Source organism: Hyperoodon ampullatus (assembly GCF_949752795.1).
Source record: "Hyperoodon ampullatus genome assembly, chromosome: 19".
Taxonomy (NCBI): Eukaryota; Metazoa; Chordata; class Mammalia; order Artiodactyla; family Ziphiidae; genus Hyperoodon; species Hyperoodon ampullatus.
The window spans coordinates 4914318-4928816 of NC_136932.1; the positions used below are offsets into that span (position 1 = coordinate 4914318).

The window sequence follows — 14499 nt, forward strand, 5'->3', positions numbered from 1 at the left end:
TGCGCGAGCTCCGGCGTCCCCGCCCTAGCCTTTCCCGGAGCCATGAATCCCAACTGCGCCCGGTGCGGCAAGATCGTGTACCCTACGGAGAAGGTGAACTGTCTGGATAAGGTGAGACGCGGGACCCGGAGCCGCGTCTTTGCAATCCCCGAGCAGTGCTGGGTCTCTGCCGCCTCATCCCCGCGATCCTGGGAGGAGGGAGGGAGGGCGGTGTCGTGGGGTGTGGGGACAGACCCCAGTCTGGAAACCAGGAGATCCGGGGCAAGGCAAGGAGTCCACGCGTGGCGGGCAGCCACTACTGGAGAAGAGTGGGCTCTGTGCCCAGGGGTTGGGAGGACGCGAGTGGAGTAGGGAAGCCAGGCCCCGGAGTGGGGGTGGGGGGAGTGAGGGAAGGTTAGGGGTGCAGTCCCGCCCCCTAGGGCCGGGAGAGTGAGAGGAGACGGCCGCTCCCTCTCCCCGCCTCGCCTAGCGCCAAGTAGGCGGAAGCGCTGGGCGCTGGGGGAGGGGGCGGCGGGGGGGCGGGGCAGAGGTTGGGGGCCCCAGTGAAACCGTCCGCTCCGGCGGCGAATGGCCGGGCTTCCTGGCCTGGAGACTGGAGGGCGGGGGCTATCAGCCGGCGAGTGTTGCATCTGGTGAACTGGCCTTCGGATAAGGCCCCAAGCCCCACTGCGAGACCCCTTTTTTGCACGACCTGCAGTCCTCTTGGTGGGTCAGCGGTTAATGGACTAGCAGACGTCCTCCGTACCTTCCCAGCCCCCACCTCAAATTGGACGCCAACTCCCAGTGCTGGTCCGCCCAGCCGGACCGGGGCGGGGTCGCGTGCTGGAGTAGGGTGGGTGGGGGTCGCTTCACAGAAATCTCCTGAAATTGTGCTCAGAGGCTGAGTCCAGCTTGTAGAACAAAGAGCTAACTTTTCAAAGCAGGTTTCCCCAGTGGAGGGTGGGGTTGGCTGAGTTCAGGGGAAGCCAAGAAAAGGGGGAGGGTGTTAGGGGGAAGGGAAGGTGGCCTTCTGGAAATTCACTGTCCCCTGGGGGCCCTTACGCGTCTTCCTCCCACCCCCCCAATCATGCTGGACTCGTTCATCTGGTTGCCATTATACTTTTGGAGGGGGGCGGAGAGTAGAACTGGGTATTTCCGGCAGTTTGGGGTAGGATCCTGGCCTCTTTTAATCTCCCGAAGATCCTAAGGCAAAATCCACCTCCTCTCTGCATCCCCTCCCCAGTCTGGAGGAGAAGCCTATGTGATTTTGTCCCTCTCCTCATCATGCGTGTCATCCACCTCCTAAAGCTGGCTCCAAGTCCAAAGATTCCCTCCTTCCCTACTGGACTGGCAGGGGCTGGGGGGCATGGGATGGAAGAGGGGCGCAGAGCCCACCTGGAGCCAGGTTTTGTCTGGGAAAGGGTAGTTCGTTGGATGCTTTTGTCTTTCCCCTCCACCTTGGGGCTGGTGCTTCCTCAGTGACCTTTGGTCTCTGAGTCAGGGTGAGGAGGTGGGGCTCTAAGGTTCTGAGATACATTTGAAATTGCTCTTGGAGGAAAGGGGCATATGGGGCTGCTGCTGTTTCACTGTCCTGGGCCTGGCTGGGCAGGTGGAGAGGAAGGCCATGTTATGGGTGCAAGGGATGTGGGTACTGACCTTCCCAATGACCATGCCGGAAGTCAGGATTTGAGCTCGGAGGCAGGACCTGAGAGCTCTCTGTCCTTGCGCACTGGGGTTTTTGCCCTTCCCCGGTGATAGGGATTTTGGTCTCTGCATCTTGAGTTCCCTGTGCCCTCCTTCTTCTGCACGGTCATGAACTGGGAAGAGGCTGTGGCCACTTTCCACCCACGTAAGGCAGAAGCAATATATGATGGAGGGATTGCTAGCCTGGGAGTTGGGAGACTTGGTCCTAGTTCCAGGTCTGCTCCTGCCAGCTCTACGAATGGCTCTAGGCCTCAGTATTCACCATCTATCAAATGGGTATGGTAATGTCTTTTCTTTGAAGGTGGGGAAGTGCACTAAAGTGCCCAGAAGGGGATGTGGTATAGGCTGTGCCCTCCCTACCTTGCTGGGGTACTCTCTCCAGCCCCACACCTTTGGAGTCAGAGGGGAGTGGTGCAGGGTTCCTTCAAGGTGCCCTCCCCAGCTGTTCTCTTGCCCTCGCAGAAAGAGGACATTCGGGTGGAGGTTGCCCTGGGAAGTGAGAGTTGTGATTCCTCTCTCTTTTTAGAACTCTCCTTACAGGAGGTGGCCCTGGGGAGACCTCACCCCTGCACTGAGCAGGAGGCCTGGAATATCCAGGTATCAGACCTATTCCTCCCAACCCCCTTCAGGTAGTAAGGGCAGGCACTTGGAATGGGGACCTGGTGCCTGGAGGACTGAGACCTGAGGGGGAACCTTCGGTCCCATAGATACAGTTGCTAACCAACTTCCCAAGGCTTCCCGTTTACAACAGGAGAGAGTCAAATTAGACTTGTCTGTTTCACTGCAATTTCCCTACGACACGACAGGACCCAGAACACAAGCTACGTCCTTAGTGTTAGCCTTTTCTCCTCCCTGAGCCTTATCTCCCAAAGGTTTAGCTGGGTTAAAGGCTGTGCCACCTCTGATGGCCACCCTGCCCTCAACCTGCCATACCCAGTGTGCTCTGGGTGCTGAATAAATATGTACTGCTGGTGTTTGAGGTCGAGAGTTGCTTCCCCGGAGGACTTATGGGATCAGAGTTGGGGGAGAGACAGGGTGACATCACTCATTCATTCAACAAATATTTATTGAGCATCTACTTTGTGCCAGGCACTCTCAGGGGCTGCTGCAGGGCTTTTGGGGAGGGAGAGGGGCTGTGTCTCACAACGTCCTCTACATTTTGAGGGAGGTGGAGTCTTGTCCCAGACCCTGTGAGGAAGCAGTCGTATCTGGGGACCTGCATTGTCAAGAGTCTTGCCATGTCCCTCTGCCCTGGCTTGCTTTCGCGGGGCTCCTGAACACAGGTGGAGGCATTTGGGAAGGGTGGAGGATTGGTGAGCTCCTAGTTCCCCGGACTCCCCCATTGGGAGAGTTCTCTGCCTCTGGCTGTCTGAACCACCCTCCTCTCAGCCCCGACAGGGGGCAGCAAGGTAGAAGGAGGCTGGGCTGGACACAAGAAAGGAGAAAAGGCCTTGCAGCCCTGGTGCCTCGTTTCCTAGCTGAGAGCACCCCGCGATCATCCCGTGACCATCCATTCATAATAGCTACGACTCATTGGAATGTGCCAGGCTCAGTCTTCGCAGGAGCCTCACAAAGCAGATGTGATCGCTCCTGTAAATTAAGAACCCCATAATCAGAGGCTCAGACAGGTCATGCGGCTCACTCCCCTTTCCGCCAGAGCTGGAATTCAAATCTAAAGCTCTTCTGCCTGTTGTGTTTGCAAAAAGTACTTTTATTTACACTATCTCATTAATAGTGGTCCCTCCCCTTCCCGACCCTGGCCTGAGGAATGCTCTGGGCCTGGCCAGGGTGGGGCTAGGGCTGCCCTTGGAGGAGTGAGAAACTGTAACCCTGGGTGACAGGAAGGGAAGGAGAGGTCTCATACGCCAACCCTGAGTCATAGGCAGCCCGGGTGCAGAGGGCAAGATACCAGGCTGCAGGCACGGCGACCCGAAGTTCACGCCTCCTCCTCACCCAGAGCTGTGAGCAGCCGCTTCCCCCCCCCCCCCATGGTGATTCCAGAGAGATAGGGCTGGCCCAGGCCTCACCCAAGTGTGGGGGATCTGGCTTCTGTTCCATCAGCCTCTGTTTGCCTTTCTGTGGAGTTGGCTGCAGCTTTGGAGCTGCAGGCAAGGGAGAGTTGAGGGCGATGCTGGAGCCTAGGAAGTGGGCTGAGAGGCTTCTAACAGGCACCAGAGGTCTGGTTTTTGGTGAATAGGGAAACAGTGGACTTCCGGGGCAGCAGGGAGGATTCAAGTTGCATGCCTAGAGGTAACTTTGCTCCCTGAGTCCCGGGAATGCTTCTCTGAAATCTTCTTACCTGTAGCCTCTAAGAAAGAGGGGACTCTTGAACTTCCCTGGTGGTCCAGTGATTAAACCTCTGTGCTTCCGAGGCAGGGGGCGTGGGTTCGATCCCTGGTCAGGGAACTAAGATTCCCACATGCCGCATGGTGTGGCCAAAAAATACAAAAAAGATGAAAAAAAAAGAAATTGAAAAGAAAGAGGGGACTCTTGCTCTGAGACAGAGCTCGTGGGTCAGGGGAAAGAGGCAGACAGAGGCTCATTGTGGGGTTGTACTGACTTATTTCCCTGTGTGGTTCACTAGACCCAACTGAGACAGGGATGGGGTTTTTCCATTTGGGGTCCCCTCAGGGTTCCCCGCCCAGGCTTGGCCCAAAGGGGCTGTTGAATGACTTGTCATTGTCTGCCCCTGCTTCCCTCGCTTTCCTACCCCAAAAGGACGCAGTGGCAGGAGCTGCTGGATTTTCTTGAAGCTTGGAGCCCTCCTCGAGAGAGGGGAGGGAAGTGATGAGAAGCAGCTAGTGGCGCCAGGCTTGGAGCTTATGTCATCTCCTCCCAGCACCTCTTTGGGACCGGGAGGTTTAGCTCCTCTTTACAGATGCAGAGACTGAGTTCCGTAGTTACCCTGAAGGTACTCAGTCCACTCTTGTTTTCATTTTTCTGTTCCTGGACCCCCTGTAAGGAACAGATGACCACTGCCTCAGCCTCTAACATGTGTAGCTGAGAGCAGGGTGGGTGGGGGTGAGGTGGGGAGGAGCTACTGATGGAAATGGGCACCGGTCCCCTTCCTCCCGGTGGCAGCTGGCGGGGGGGGTGTGTGTGTGTGTGTGCGCGCGTGTGCGCAGCCACGCGCGCGTCTTGTGGAACCCCCGGATTGGCTGTTGGCCTTGTACCCCAGTCTGGCCAGTATACTCTGCCCCCTTCCCAAGGGACTTGGCTCCGGGGGGTGGGAAGGTGAGGACCTGGCTGTCTGCTAGGGTGGAAGTGTCTGTGTCTCTCTCCTTCTCTCCCCCAAGTCAATCAGGGGGCAGCTTCGGAGGTCCCCAGGCCTAGGACAGTGCGGATTCCTGCCTACGTGTGTGTGAAAGTGGGTCATGGTCTGGATTCCAGAGAATGTTTTTCCTGGCAGGCCCCTGCGGGGGTAGGGGCCCAGGCAGGGACATGTGCAGCTAAGCAGGCAGAGGCCAGCAGACTGGGTGGTGACAGGGCTGGGGCACTCTGCCAGCGCCTCCCAGGCACTGGGGGAGGGAGAGAGGCTTTCACTTCGCGGGCTGGTGGGGGCAGGGACTACTCCAGTCTAGCTTTCCGGTGGGTTGTCTGTGCTGGGGGTTTGCACCGGGAGGAGTGTGGGCTGGACTCGGGGATAGGCCCCGGTGGGGGTGGAGGCCCAGCTTACACCAGCCACCCCTTGCTTCCGGATTTCCCGCTGACCCTCTTCCCAAAGAGCAGTTCTCCTGTCACTTGGTTTGCTGTCCCACGACTGGAGAGTCCTTTGGGTCTCCTTGATGGGGAAAGTACCCTGTTAGAAGGTGATGACCCCCCAGATTACCCCGTCGTCTCTGGTTGAAGTGGGCCAGGGTGAGGGAGGTGGTATGCCAACGTCTCAGCTTCCTTTTTTCTGTCCCCTTCTCCGAAGTGTCCTAGAAGCACCCCTTGGTTGGGAAACACATTTTGAAAAGCACCTCCTTGGGGGAATTTCCTGACACGTGGCCAAGAACCGGGCGTGTGCTGGGCACGTCGAAAGTCTCCCTGTGCCCTTCCCTGGCTTCTGGCCTCTTTCTTTGAGGGGTCAGGAGTGTCTCCCTTGGCTGCTGGGAAATGGGGCAGGGATGGGCCAGCTGGGTCACCCCAGCAGCCCGGATTCTGGGGTCCGGGAAGCTGGACTCCTGGTGTGTGCTGATCCGGGGGCCTCATCCTGGGCTGCCAGGTGCAGATTCCTCTCATTTGCTTGGGTTCGCGTGAGCATCAGCGTTTCTCAGGATGGGGTCACCTCTGTTGCATCAGTTCCCCTGCCCTCATGGTCTTTGACTCTCTTCCCCTCCCTCAGCCACCCTGGATGGATCCTTGTTCTGTTCTGGGTCCCTGGGCTTCACTGGAGTCTTCCCTGCCACGCATTCTCACTCACACGCATTGTAGCTGTGGTTGGGCAGGGCAGAGCCCCACCTGCACCCCAAGACACACCCACCTCCCGCCCAGCCCCCTCGGCTGAGGGTCATCTCCGCCGCGCCCAGCACCTGACACTCGAGTATGTAGGGGTGCCAGGTGCTACGCTGAGGGCTTTGTAGGTGATTTCTCATTTAAACCTCAACAATCCCAAGAGAGATGGGTATTATGATTTCCATTCTGCAGACGCAGAAATGGCTCAGAGGCGTAGGTCCTGACCAAGGTCACACAGCTAGTCAGGGTGGGGCTTTGATGTCCACTCTTGCGCGGGGGGGGGGGGGGGTGTCCACCTCCAAGCAGAGGAGGGCGGTGCCTCAGAGGAAGACCAGCTGAGGGATGGGGGAAGGGTGTGGGTGTGGTGGCTAGAGCCTGGGGCACCCACCCCCAGTCTGGGCAGGGGTCGCTCAGGAAGCGGGGAGGCATTGGGGCTGGCGCATTGCCCAGGTCCAGGTGTGTCTGGAGGCCCAGGTGTGTCTGGAGGCCCTGGTGTGGGAGCTGGGAGGGACTGGGTGCGTGGGGGCTGGGCCCTCCTCCTCTGTCAAGGCTGAGGAGCTGCCCCTCACGTTCGGCACCGGCTTCTTAGCAACCCTGGCGCAGCTTTGCATAAGCAATGAGGCTTCTCCTGCTCGGTCAGAGGGAGTGGTCTGGGGGAAGTGGCGCAGACCTTGTGGGGGCTGCTCGCTGCTATCATAACTGGCTTCTTCCCCACTCAACCTTGTGTCAGCCCTTCTCCCCCTCCGGATAGCTCCGATGGGACAGGGGAGGGTGGTGTCATCAGCTGCCAGAGCCTGTGACCTCAGATGGCCCGGCTCACCTGGGGTGTGGCTGTGTTCCAGTCCCCGGATGGAGCGCTCCTTCCTGGGGCCTGAGCCCCCTTCCTGAATCCTGGTGTCTGACGGGTGTCCTCCCTCTCCTCTGTCCCCAGTTCTGGCATAAAGCATGCTTCCACTGCGAGACCTGCAAGATGACACTCAACATGAAGAACTACAAGGGCTATGAGAAGAAGCCCTACTGCAACGCGTGAGTCCTGCCTTGGGCAGGGGCTGGGCGGGCATTTGCTTCTCTCCTAGTGCTTCCTTGACGTGGCCCAGCATTTCCACACTCTGCTCCATATGTTTTAACCATGTGGAGTCCTCACCGCAGCTGGATGAAGTCAGGGCTTTGACTCTCTTCCCCTCCCTCAGCCACCCTGAGGTTAATATGCCCATTTTACAGCGAAGGAAACTGAAGCTTGAGGAAGGGAAGGGGCTTTCCCAAGGTGAATGACTAGTGACAGGCCAGTTCAGACCCCGTAGAGCAAGCTTTCCACCGCACTCTGCTGTGAGAGAGGGATCCAGCGTGGTCTTTCAAGCGAAAGTCCTGTTTCTGCCCAGTTGTGTTCTCCACTTCGCCTTCCACATTTCTTTCCCCATGACAGCACCTGACTGTTTCCTCTCCCCTGCCCCCTACCAGCCGGTCTAGGCACTAGGCCTGGGGGTTCCTGGCTACAGCTCTTCCCCGTAGTCATTTCTTGAGAAGTGGGGGCAGCATGAAGGGAGCCGCCTGGCCCCAGGCAGATCTATTCCCTACCTGGTGGGAGGTGGAGACCTTCATGTCTTTTCCAGTGGAGTTTGCTCTGGTCTACTGTGGGGAGGTGGGTAGAGGTGGGGTCCCCCATTGCAGGGGGATACCCCCATCCCATCCCATGCAGTTTCAGGTTGATTGCATTCAGGTCAGGGCTCATGTAGGACCTCACAGCCACGCTACTAGGTGGGGCTTCAGAAGGTCAAGTCCCTGCAAGTAGGCGGCAAGATCAATGTTCAAACAAATTCCGGATCTGACTTGAGTCCTTTTTTTCTTTTTCTTTTAAATTCTCAGTCAGGAGGCTTTCTGCAGCTGAAGTTCACCTGGGAGGGGAACTTAGGGACCTGTCTAAGAGGGGTTGGGGCCTTAAACCCCTGTGAAAGGCTGTCTTCCCCCTTACTGCCCTCCCCGCCCCTGCACATACCACAGCCTCATCTCCTTGGGGCTGGAGCATTCATCAGGTGCTTACTGCCTGCCCTGCCGGCTGCTCCATGCCAACCTGTGCCAGGTGCTGGGAAAACAGATTTTCTGATAAAATCTCCAGCCCAAGAAGCACCATGAATCATCACCTCCCTTCTGGGAGGGACTGGGGCCCTGGGAAGACGGCCTGGGGCAGAGGGAGGGTCCTGGCTCCTCCTTCAGCTGCCCCTACCGACCCCTCCCACCCCCCCCCAAGGGAAATGGGACATTCTTCAAATTCTTAAAGGCTCACACAAGCCCTGATTCTCTGCAACTTCCTCCCTCTGTTGGGGAGTAGGGTGGGGTTCAGCAAAGCCAGAGGCTGGGGCAGTTAACCCCTTGATTGCTGGCCCACTTCAGGCTAGATTCTGGGCACCTAGGCTCCTTTGGGGGCAGCTCCTGCGCCTCGGCCCCTCCAGGCAGAAGTCTGGCTGAGCCCGGAGCCCAGTGGATGGCAGGGACTAAGGCTTCTTCATGTCTCTTCCTAAGACTCCGGTAGCCTAGAATGCAGCAAGCGCTGGGAGTTGGAAGAAAGAAATCGGAGGCTTGTCCTTGTTTTCTCTGCCTGTTCTCAGTCTAGTGCCAAAGTCCCAGCTTACTTTTCTCACCCTCTTCTAGGGAGGCTGCAGCAAGTAGGGGTGGGTAGCTCCTGCAGGGGTTGGGGGGGCTCCAGGGAAGGCAGAAGATGAAACACCCCTCCTGGGATGCTGCTTCCAACCTGCCGAGGGTGAGACTCCCCCGTCTCTCTCCTGGCCTCCAGCTAGAGAAGCAGGTTGACCCCTCTCCGTTCCCTGAGCCTTTACAGTCCTTATTCTTCCACGCCTAGCTGACCTTTGGCCCAGCTGGGATGTTACCTGGGAAGGACCCTGGATGAGGGGCCAAACACTTGGGGGATTTGTGGCCCAGCTGTGTTTCACTCACGCTGTGGTAGCACCTGTGCCAAGGCAGCCACACTCCCTCAGCTGGAGTCTGCTGAGCTGCAGGTCCTTGCCAGCGAGCCAGACGTGGGGATTCTGGGATAACCCAGAGGCAGGCCCGGCTTGCTCAGGGCGCCCTCCGGACCTATCTGGGCCTCAGTTTTCCCGTGGTTAAAAATTCCTACCCAGGGATGCTGGAGCCTAGACTAAAAAGTTTTGTGCACCTGTGATGTGCCAGGCACGGGTGTAGAGTGTTCACTCTCATCCCTTCCTGTTTTCTTCCTGCCTTTGGCTCCATCCCTCAGTGACATTCCAGTTCCTGAATCCTGGAGTTTCCAGGATAAGGCCAGTTTGGCCTTGCTTTGTGAAGCTCAGGCCTGGCTTTTCAGCATGTCCCGCTCAGGACCCAGAGGGACAGGTGATCGCTCCCGGCCCCCGGCCCCCGGCCCTTTGCCAGGGAGTTGAGCCCACCCAGGGAGGGAGTGTGCAAGTTTGGTGTGCAGGGGGGCCTCTACGTTCTGCCCATCTCTGGTTAGTCCCTGAGCCAGAGTCTTGCGGGAAGGGTGGGCAAGAGAAAGAAGAAAGCTGTCTGTCTCTCTCCAGTGGCTTCTCAAGATTGAGATTTAAGTTCTGGAAAGAGACTGAGAGCAGCCAAAAGGCCTCTTCTATTTCTCTCTTTGCACCAGACTTATCTGGGGTGAGGCCGGGGAGAGAACATAGGCCAGAGCCCACAGCCGGCCTTCTGGGTGGTAGTGGACCCCCAAGGACGTGCATTTACACACGTGCCTGTGCATATCCAGACACACACGCTGCCGCCAGCTGTGGGGCCAGGGAGAAACGCCAGGGTGTCGGCTGTGTTTGTGTTCCCACTTCCCAAGCCATAGGCACTCAGCCTTGCCATGACAAGGTAGAGGGGAGCATGCCTGCGTTTGCATCATAGCCAGCGGGGGGAGAGCCCACTGTCAATCGAATTCTCTCTTGAAGCTGCTGGGTAGGTGGGGTGAGCCTATTCCAGTTGTTATAGGAATATTTATGCCCTCGATGATCTGTTTTGTAAACCATTCTTTCTGAAAGTGGGGCAGATGGGTCCACGTACAAACCTGGTCCTTGGTCTCCATGCAAATAGTTGAGCCCAGAGGACAGGGGGGTGGGGGGTGGGTCAGGGGGACACGTGCCTGTTCCTTTCTCCTTGGGGGCCATGAGTCTGTAGAGGCTGCAGACCTGAGGCAGAGTTGCAGGCCAGGGGAACCAGCTTTTGGGGTGTCACGTAGGGGGTGGACATGGGCTGGGGAAGAAAGCGGGGGATGCTCAGTTGTACCTTTCCCCTCCTCACTGACTGCAGTGGTAGAGGTCTGTCCTTCAGTTGCCTTGAGCTGTGGGCTGAGGGGCTGAGGAGGGTGGAGGTGTCCCTGGTTCTGGGGAACAAGGGACTGTGGTTCTACTCCCTCTCCAGGCCTCAGAGAGTGGGGTGGGGCCTGTGCTGGTGGGGCTTGAAGTATCTCTGGGTTCTAGCAAACTGTCTTGAATCCCAGCTGCTCTTAGGGGATGGGGCAGCAGTGGGCAAATCCAGGAATAGGGACTGGGGCTTTCCCACCTCCCCAGAGTTCTCTGCCTCTGACTGGGAAAAATGGGATCAGATGTCTTGGGGAGCTGGGGGTAGCACCAGGAGAGGGAGTGGTATGGGTGTGTGTGCTGTGTGTGGGAGCGGGGAGTCCAAAGGGGTATCCACAGTGAGCAGTGTGGCCTCTAGGCAGCCCCTACCTCTCTCTCACCCCCAAATCCTTATACTCAGATGTCAGGGCCTCAAGGAACCTCAGGGATCACTTTGCTTCCTAACAGCCCATTTTATAGATGAGGAAACTGAGGTGCAGTGTTTCCATGCCTTTCCTGACTTGGCAGAATCGTTTCTCTTTGTGTATTGCCATTTTTCATTTTGTCTACGACCACTGAGGGCTGGTAAGTTCTTCTTCATGTCTAGCCTTGATCTTTTTGGCCGCTCATTTTTTTCCCTCTGGTCAAACAATGCCTCCTTGTTGCTTCCTGTCCCCACCGTTTCAGCCCCTTTGGCCTGGGGAACTGGTGAGAAACTGGGTAAGAAGGGAGCCCTCCCTGCCCGCCTGCCCGTGGGCAGTGTTCCCAGCAGGGGAATCAGCAGCTCCTTCCAGAGGCAGGATGTAGGGGCTGTGGGTTTTTTTCCTCCCCCTTTTGGTGAAACCAAAGGCTCCTTGTTGCTTTTGTTGATGTATTTTTGTTCCTCCTTGAACAAAAAGCTGTGGTTTTTGAAGGGATCCAAGGCTGGAAGAGGCGAGGTTGCCTGTAGAAAGGGGGAGCTGGGCTTCCAGGATATCTGGTCTGTTCTTGTTCTGCCTCTGGAACACAGCTGATGGCGGGACTGGGAGTGGGGCTTCCTACAAGTGATCTCTGTCCCCAGTAAGCCCATAGCAGGAGCCCTGCAGCTTCTCAGCATCCTCCCTGTCCTCATCGTCCCTCCAAGGGGGAAGGTGACTCAGAGGTCCTCTGGGGCAAGCCCCCCTTCTGCATTCCCACAGGTCATGTCTGGACTCTTGAGACACCTGCTTTAGAAGTGTCTTAAGGAGTAGGTGGCTTCTGACTGGGGGTGGCTGAGAGACCCCAGAGGGTTCTCTCATAATAGCCAAGCTTGGAAACTGGTTGGGTTTAGAAGAGGAAGTTCTCTACCGACCCAACCAAGCATATCTTTCCGAAGAGCTGGGAGTGGGCAGGCGTTCACCTGGGGGGGAGGGATGTCAGCCTGCGCTTAGCTGGCTGGGCAGGTGTGGTATAGGGGAGAGTGCATTGGGCCAGATCTCCGTCCTTGACACTGAGCCTCAGTTTCTTTATCTGTAAAATGGGCACAGTGATAACGCCTGCCTTTTTTAGCCCAAAGCCTTGTGGCAGGTTTCAGGAGAGAATGTGCACAGGATACAGTGTATCCAGAAGTCACTTCATGTGACTCTCAGTTTTCCTAGAGGCCTGGGCTGCTGCCAGCAGCTGCCTGATTGTCCTGCCCCCCAGGCTTCCTGTCCTAGTGGGCTCTCTCCATGCCTCTCTCTTTCCCAGAGCAGCTGATACTGCCATCGAGGGTGGGGAGGGGCGTCGGCAGAGGGCCCACCTCTTGGAATGATTAACAAGGGGCCGGGTGCAGGCTGGCCCACAGAAGGGACAAAGAACAGCTGTGCTCTGGACCCGGCTCCAGGCCAGGGTTGGGACACCCAGTTCTCCCCACCCTGGTCCCTCATTCCCTCACCATGGTCCAGTCTGTTGGTGGGGCTGGGGTTCCAGTGGGGTCACTAGCTGGTGGGGGGGACACCCCTCTTCTGCCTTTGCGCCTGCATTGGGATATGCATATATCCATTCATCTCAACTGAGATTTGAGGGTAACGGGTTGGGGGGGCACTTCAACCTGAGGATAGAGAGGGAGGGAAAAGGTAGAATTCCCAGCAGTTGTTTCTGGAAGGACGTCAAATCGATTGTAGCACTCTTGGAAGGCAGTCATGTGGATGGGGGAGGGGCACAGCACTGGCGTCTGGCATATCCTCCCTTCTAAAAACAAATCCGTGGCACCTGTCTTCCTCACCTAAATTGTCTACAAGGATCCTGCAGACACAGCCTCCTAGTTTTGCCTTCGTGGGTTCCTCTGCAGTTGAGGACCCTGGCTGTCTGTGTCTCTTCCCCCACCCCCATAGACTCTCTCTGTCTGCCTGCTCCCACCGCTCTCCTGCCTTGAGCCGAGGATGAGGTTGCCATGGGAACCCGAAGCGCAGTGAGCAGGGGACGGGAAAGGCAGAGTTGGGAAAGGCAGAGTTGTCTCGCCAGGGCTGTGGGCTGTGGGTAGGGGACAGGGTTGACCCAGCAGGAGGAATATAGCCCATGCTCATGGCTGCCTGCCTTTTTTGGCCTGGGGTTGGGGTTCAGGAGGCAAAGGTAAGAGACTGGAGGCTTCAGAGCCCCTCTTTAATCTATCTTGCTCTGATGCAGGCTTAAAATCCCCCTCCTCCCCCCACCAGATTAAGCTGAGTCGACGACATCTAGGCTGGTCCCCCCCCTTCCCTTCTGATGGAATTAGTGTTCTGGCTGTGGGGGGCTGAGATCTGGGGGTCATGATGGCTCCAAAGAGAGGATGAAAGACCCGCCAGCCCCATCCAGTGGCACCCACTGCATGTTGGGGGGGGTCTCCTGAGACCCTTCTGGTGGCGTGTGGGAGGTATGTGAACGTGGACCTGCTAGCGTCTAGGAGAAGTGCATTGCCGCAGAAGGCTTGTCTAGATATTCATTGTGTGTGAGGAATAACGCAGAGTGCACAGGAGCCTCGGAATTGCCCAGTGGGGTTGCGTCTGGCTGACCTTGGGCCACGGGACCTGGCATTCCGTTTTAACCCTGTACATTCAGGCAAATGGGAAACCACGGGTTTGCAGACCGGCTCCTGTGCATATGTGTTTTCCGAGCCTGCCAGACACCCTTCCCCACCAAGTGCTAACCAGAGCCACCATCTCAGAACTGACCCTTCAGGCTCTGGGTCAGAGCTGCCCTGAAGGTCTTCTCCATCCCCCTGCTTCAGGACCTAACCTCCCTCCTGTGCTCATGAGCCCCTACTTACAGACACTCTCCTCACCACACTGCCCACCCCTTGACACCTTCATAATGGCTCTGATTTGGTGGGAGGGTCACCTCCAAAGCCCTCCCTCCTGGGACCTCAGGGCCCGCCAGTTCTGCTAGAGATCTTACTTAGATCCCTTCTGCTGTTCTCTTTCTAGTCTCCAGAAACAGACTGCCAGTTGATCCTCCCTTTTCCCGGAACTGCTCAGGGATTTTGAATGGCGCACCTCAGCTGTAGGTGGCCCTGGCTTTGCGGAGCTGGGCCAAGCCTGGGACTGGACCCACAGCCTTAGCCCCGCATTCATCTATGGGACATTTCTGTTGCCGGCTGCAGGCACCTGTATTTGCTTTTTAGTCTCTTGCCTTGCTCTTCCCTCTGCTCAGGGAGCCATGGGCCTGGGCTGATCTGGGAGGCAGGACTCAGGCGGGGCAGTGCAGGCTACGAGTTGGGACACAGCTAGAATCACCTTTTGTGCTTCTAGGTCCAAGATGATGAAGTTAGCTCAGAGGGAAAAACGATTTGCCAGTCACCCTGTGAGACAGTGGCAGGGCCAGCACCCAGCACTGTGCTCCTTCTAGCCACACACCGCCCCCCCCCACCATTTAGTTGAGTTCTCCAGCCCCCGAGTCCTGCCCTTGACACGGGGAAGTTTGTGTGTGATTACCAATAGCTCTCGCTCAGGATGGGCCGGGCAGCTGGAGAACATGCCAGGCTTGGTGAAACACACAGAGGTGGAGGGCTGCTGGTGTCCAGTTCCAGGGTACATCAGCCAACCTGGCTGGCTGGAAGATGGCGATCCATCTCTTACCTGGGGACAGC

General features: G+C 57.4%; 1 protein-coding gene across 1 annotated transcript in view; it reads left to right on the plus strand.

The window, feature by feature from the left end:
* The window catches only part of LASP1 (LIM and SH3 protein 1), a 36919-nt gene continuing 22420 nt past the window's right edge, over positions 1 to 14499 (plus strand). Inside the window, exons 1-2 of the mRNA XM_079725606.1 lie at positions 1 to 111; positions 7052 to 7146. Of these exons, the coding sequence (XP_079581732.1) occupies positions 43 to 111; positions 7052 to 7146 (164 nt within the window). The 5' untranslated portion in view covers positions 1 to 42. The remainder of the gene's footprint in view (positions 112 to 7051; positions 7147 to 14499) is intronic.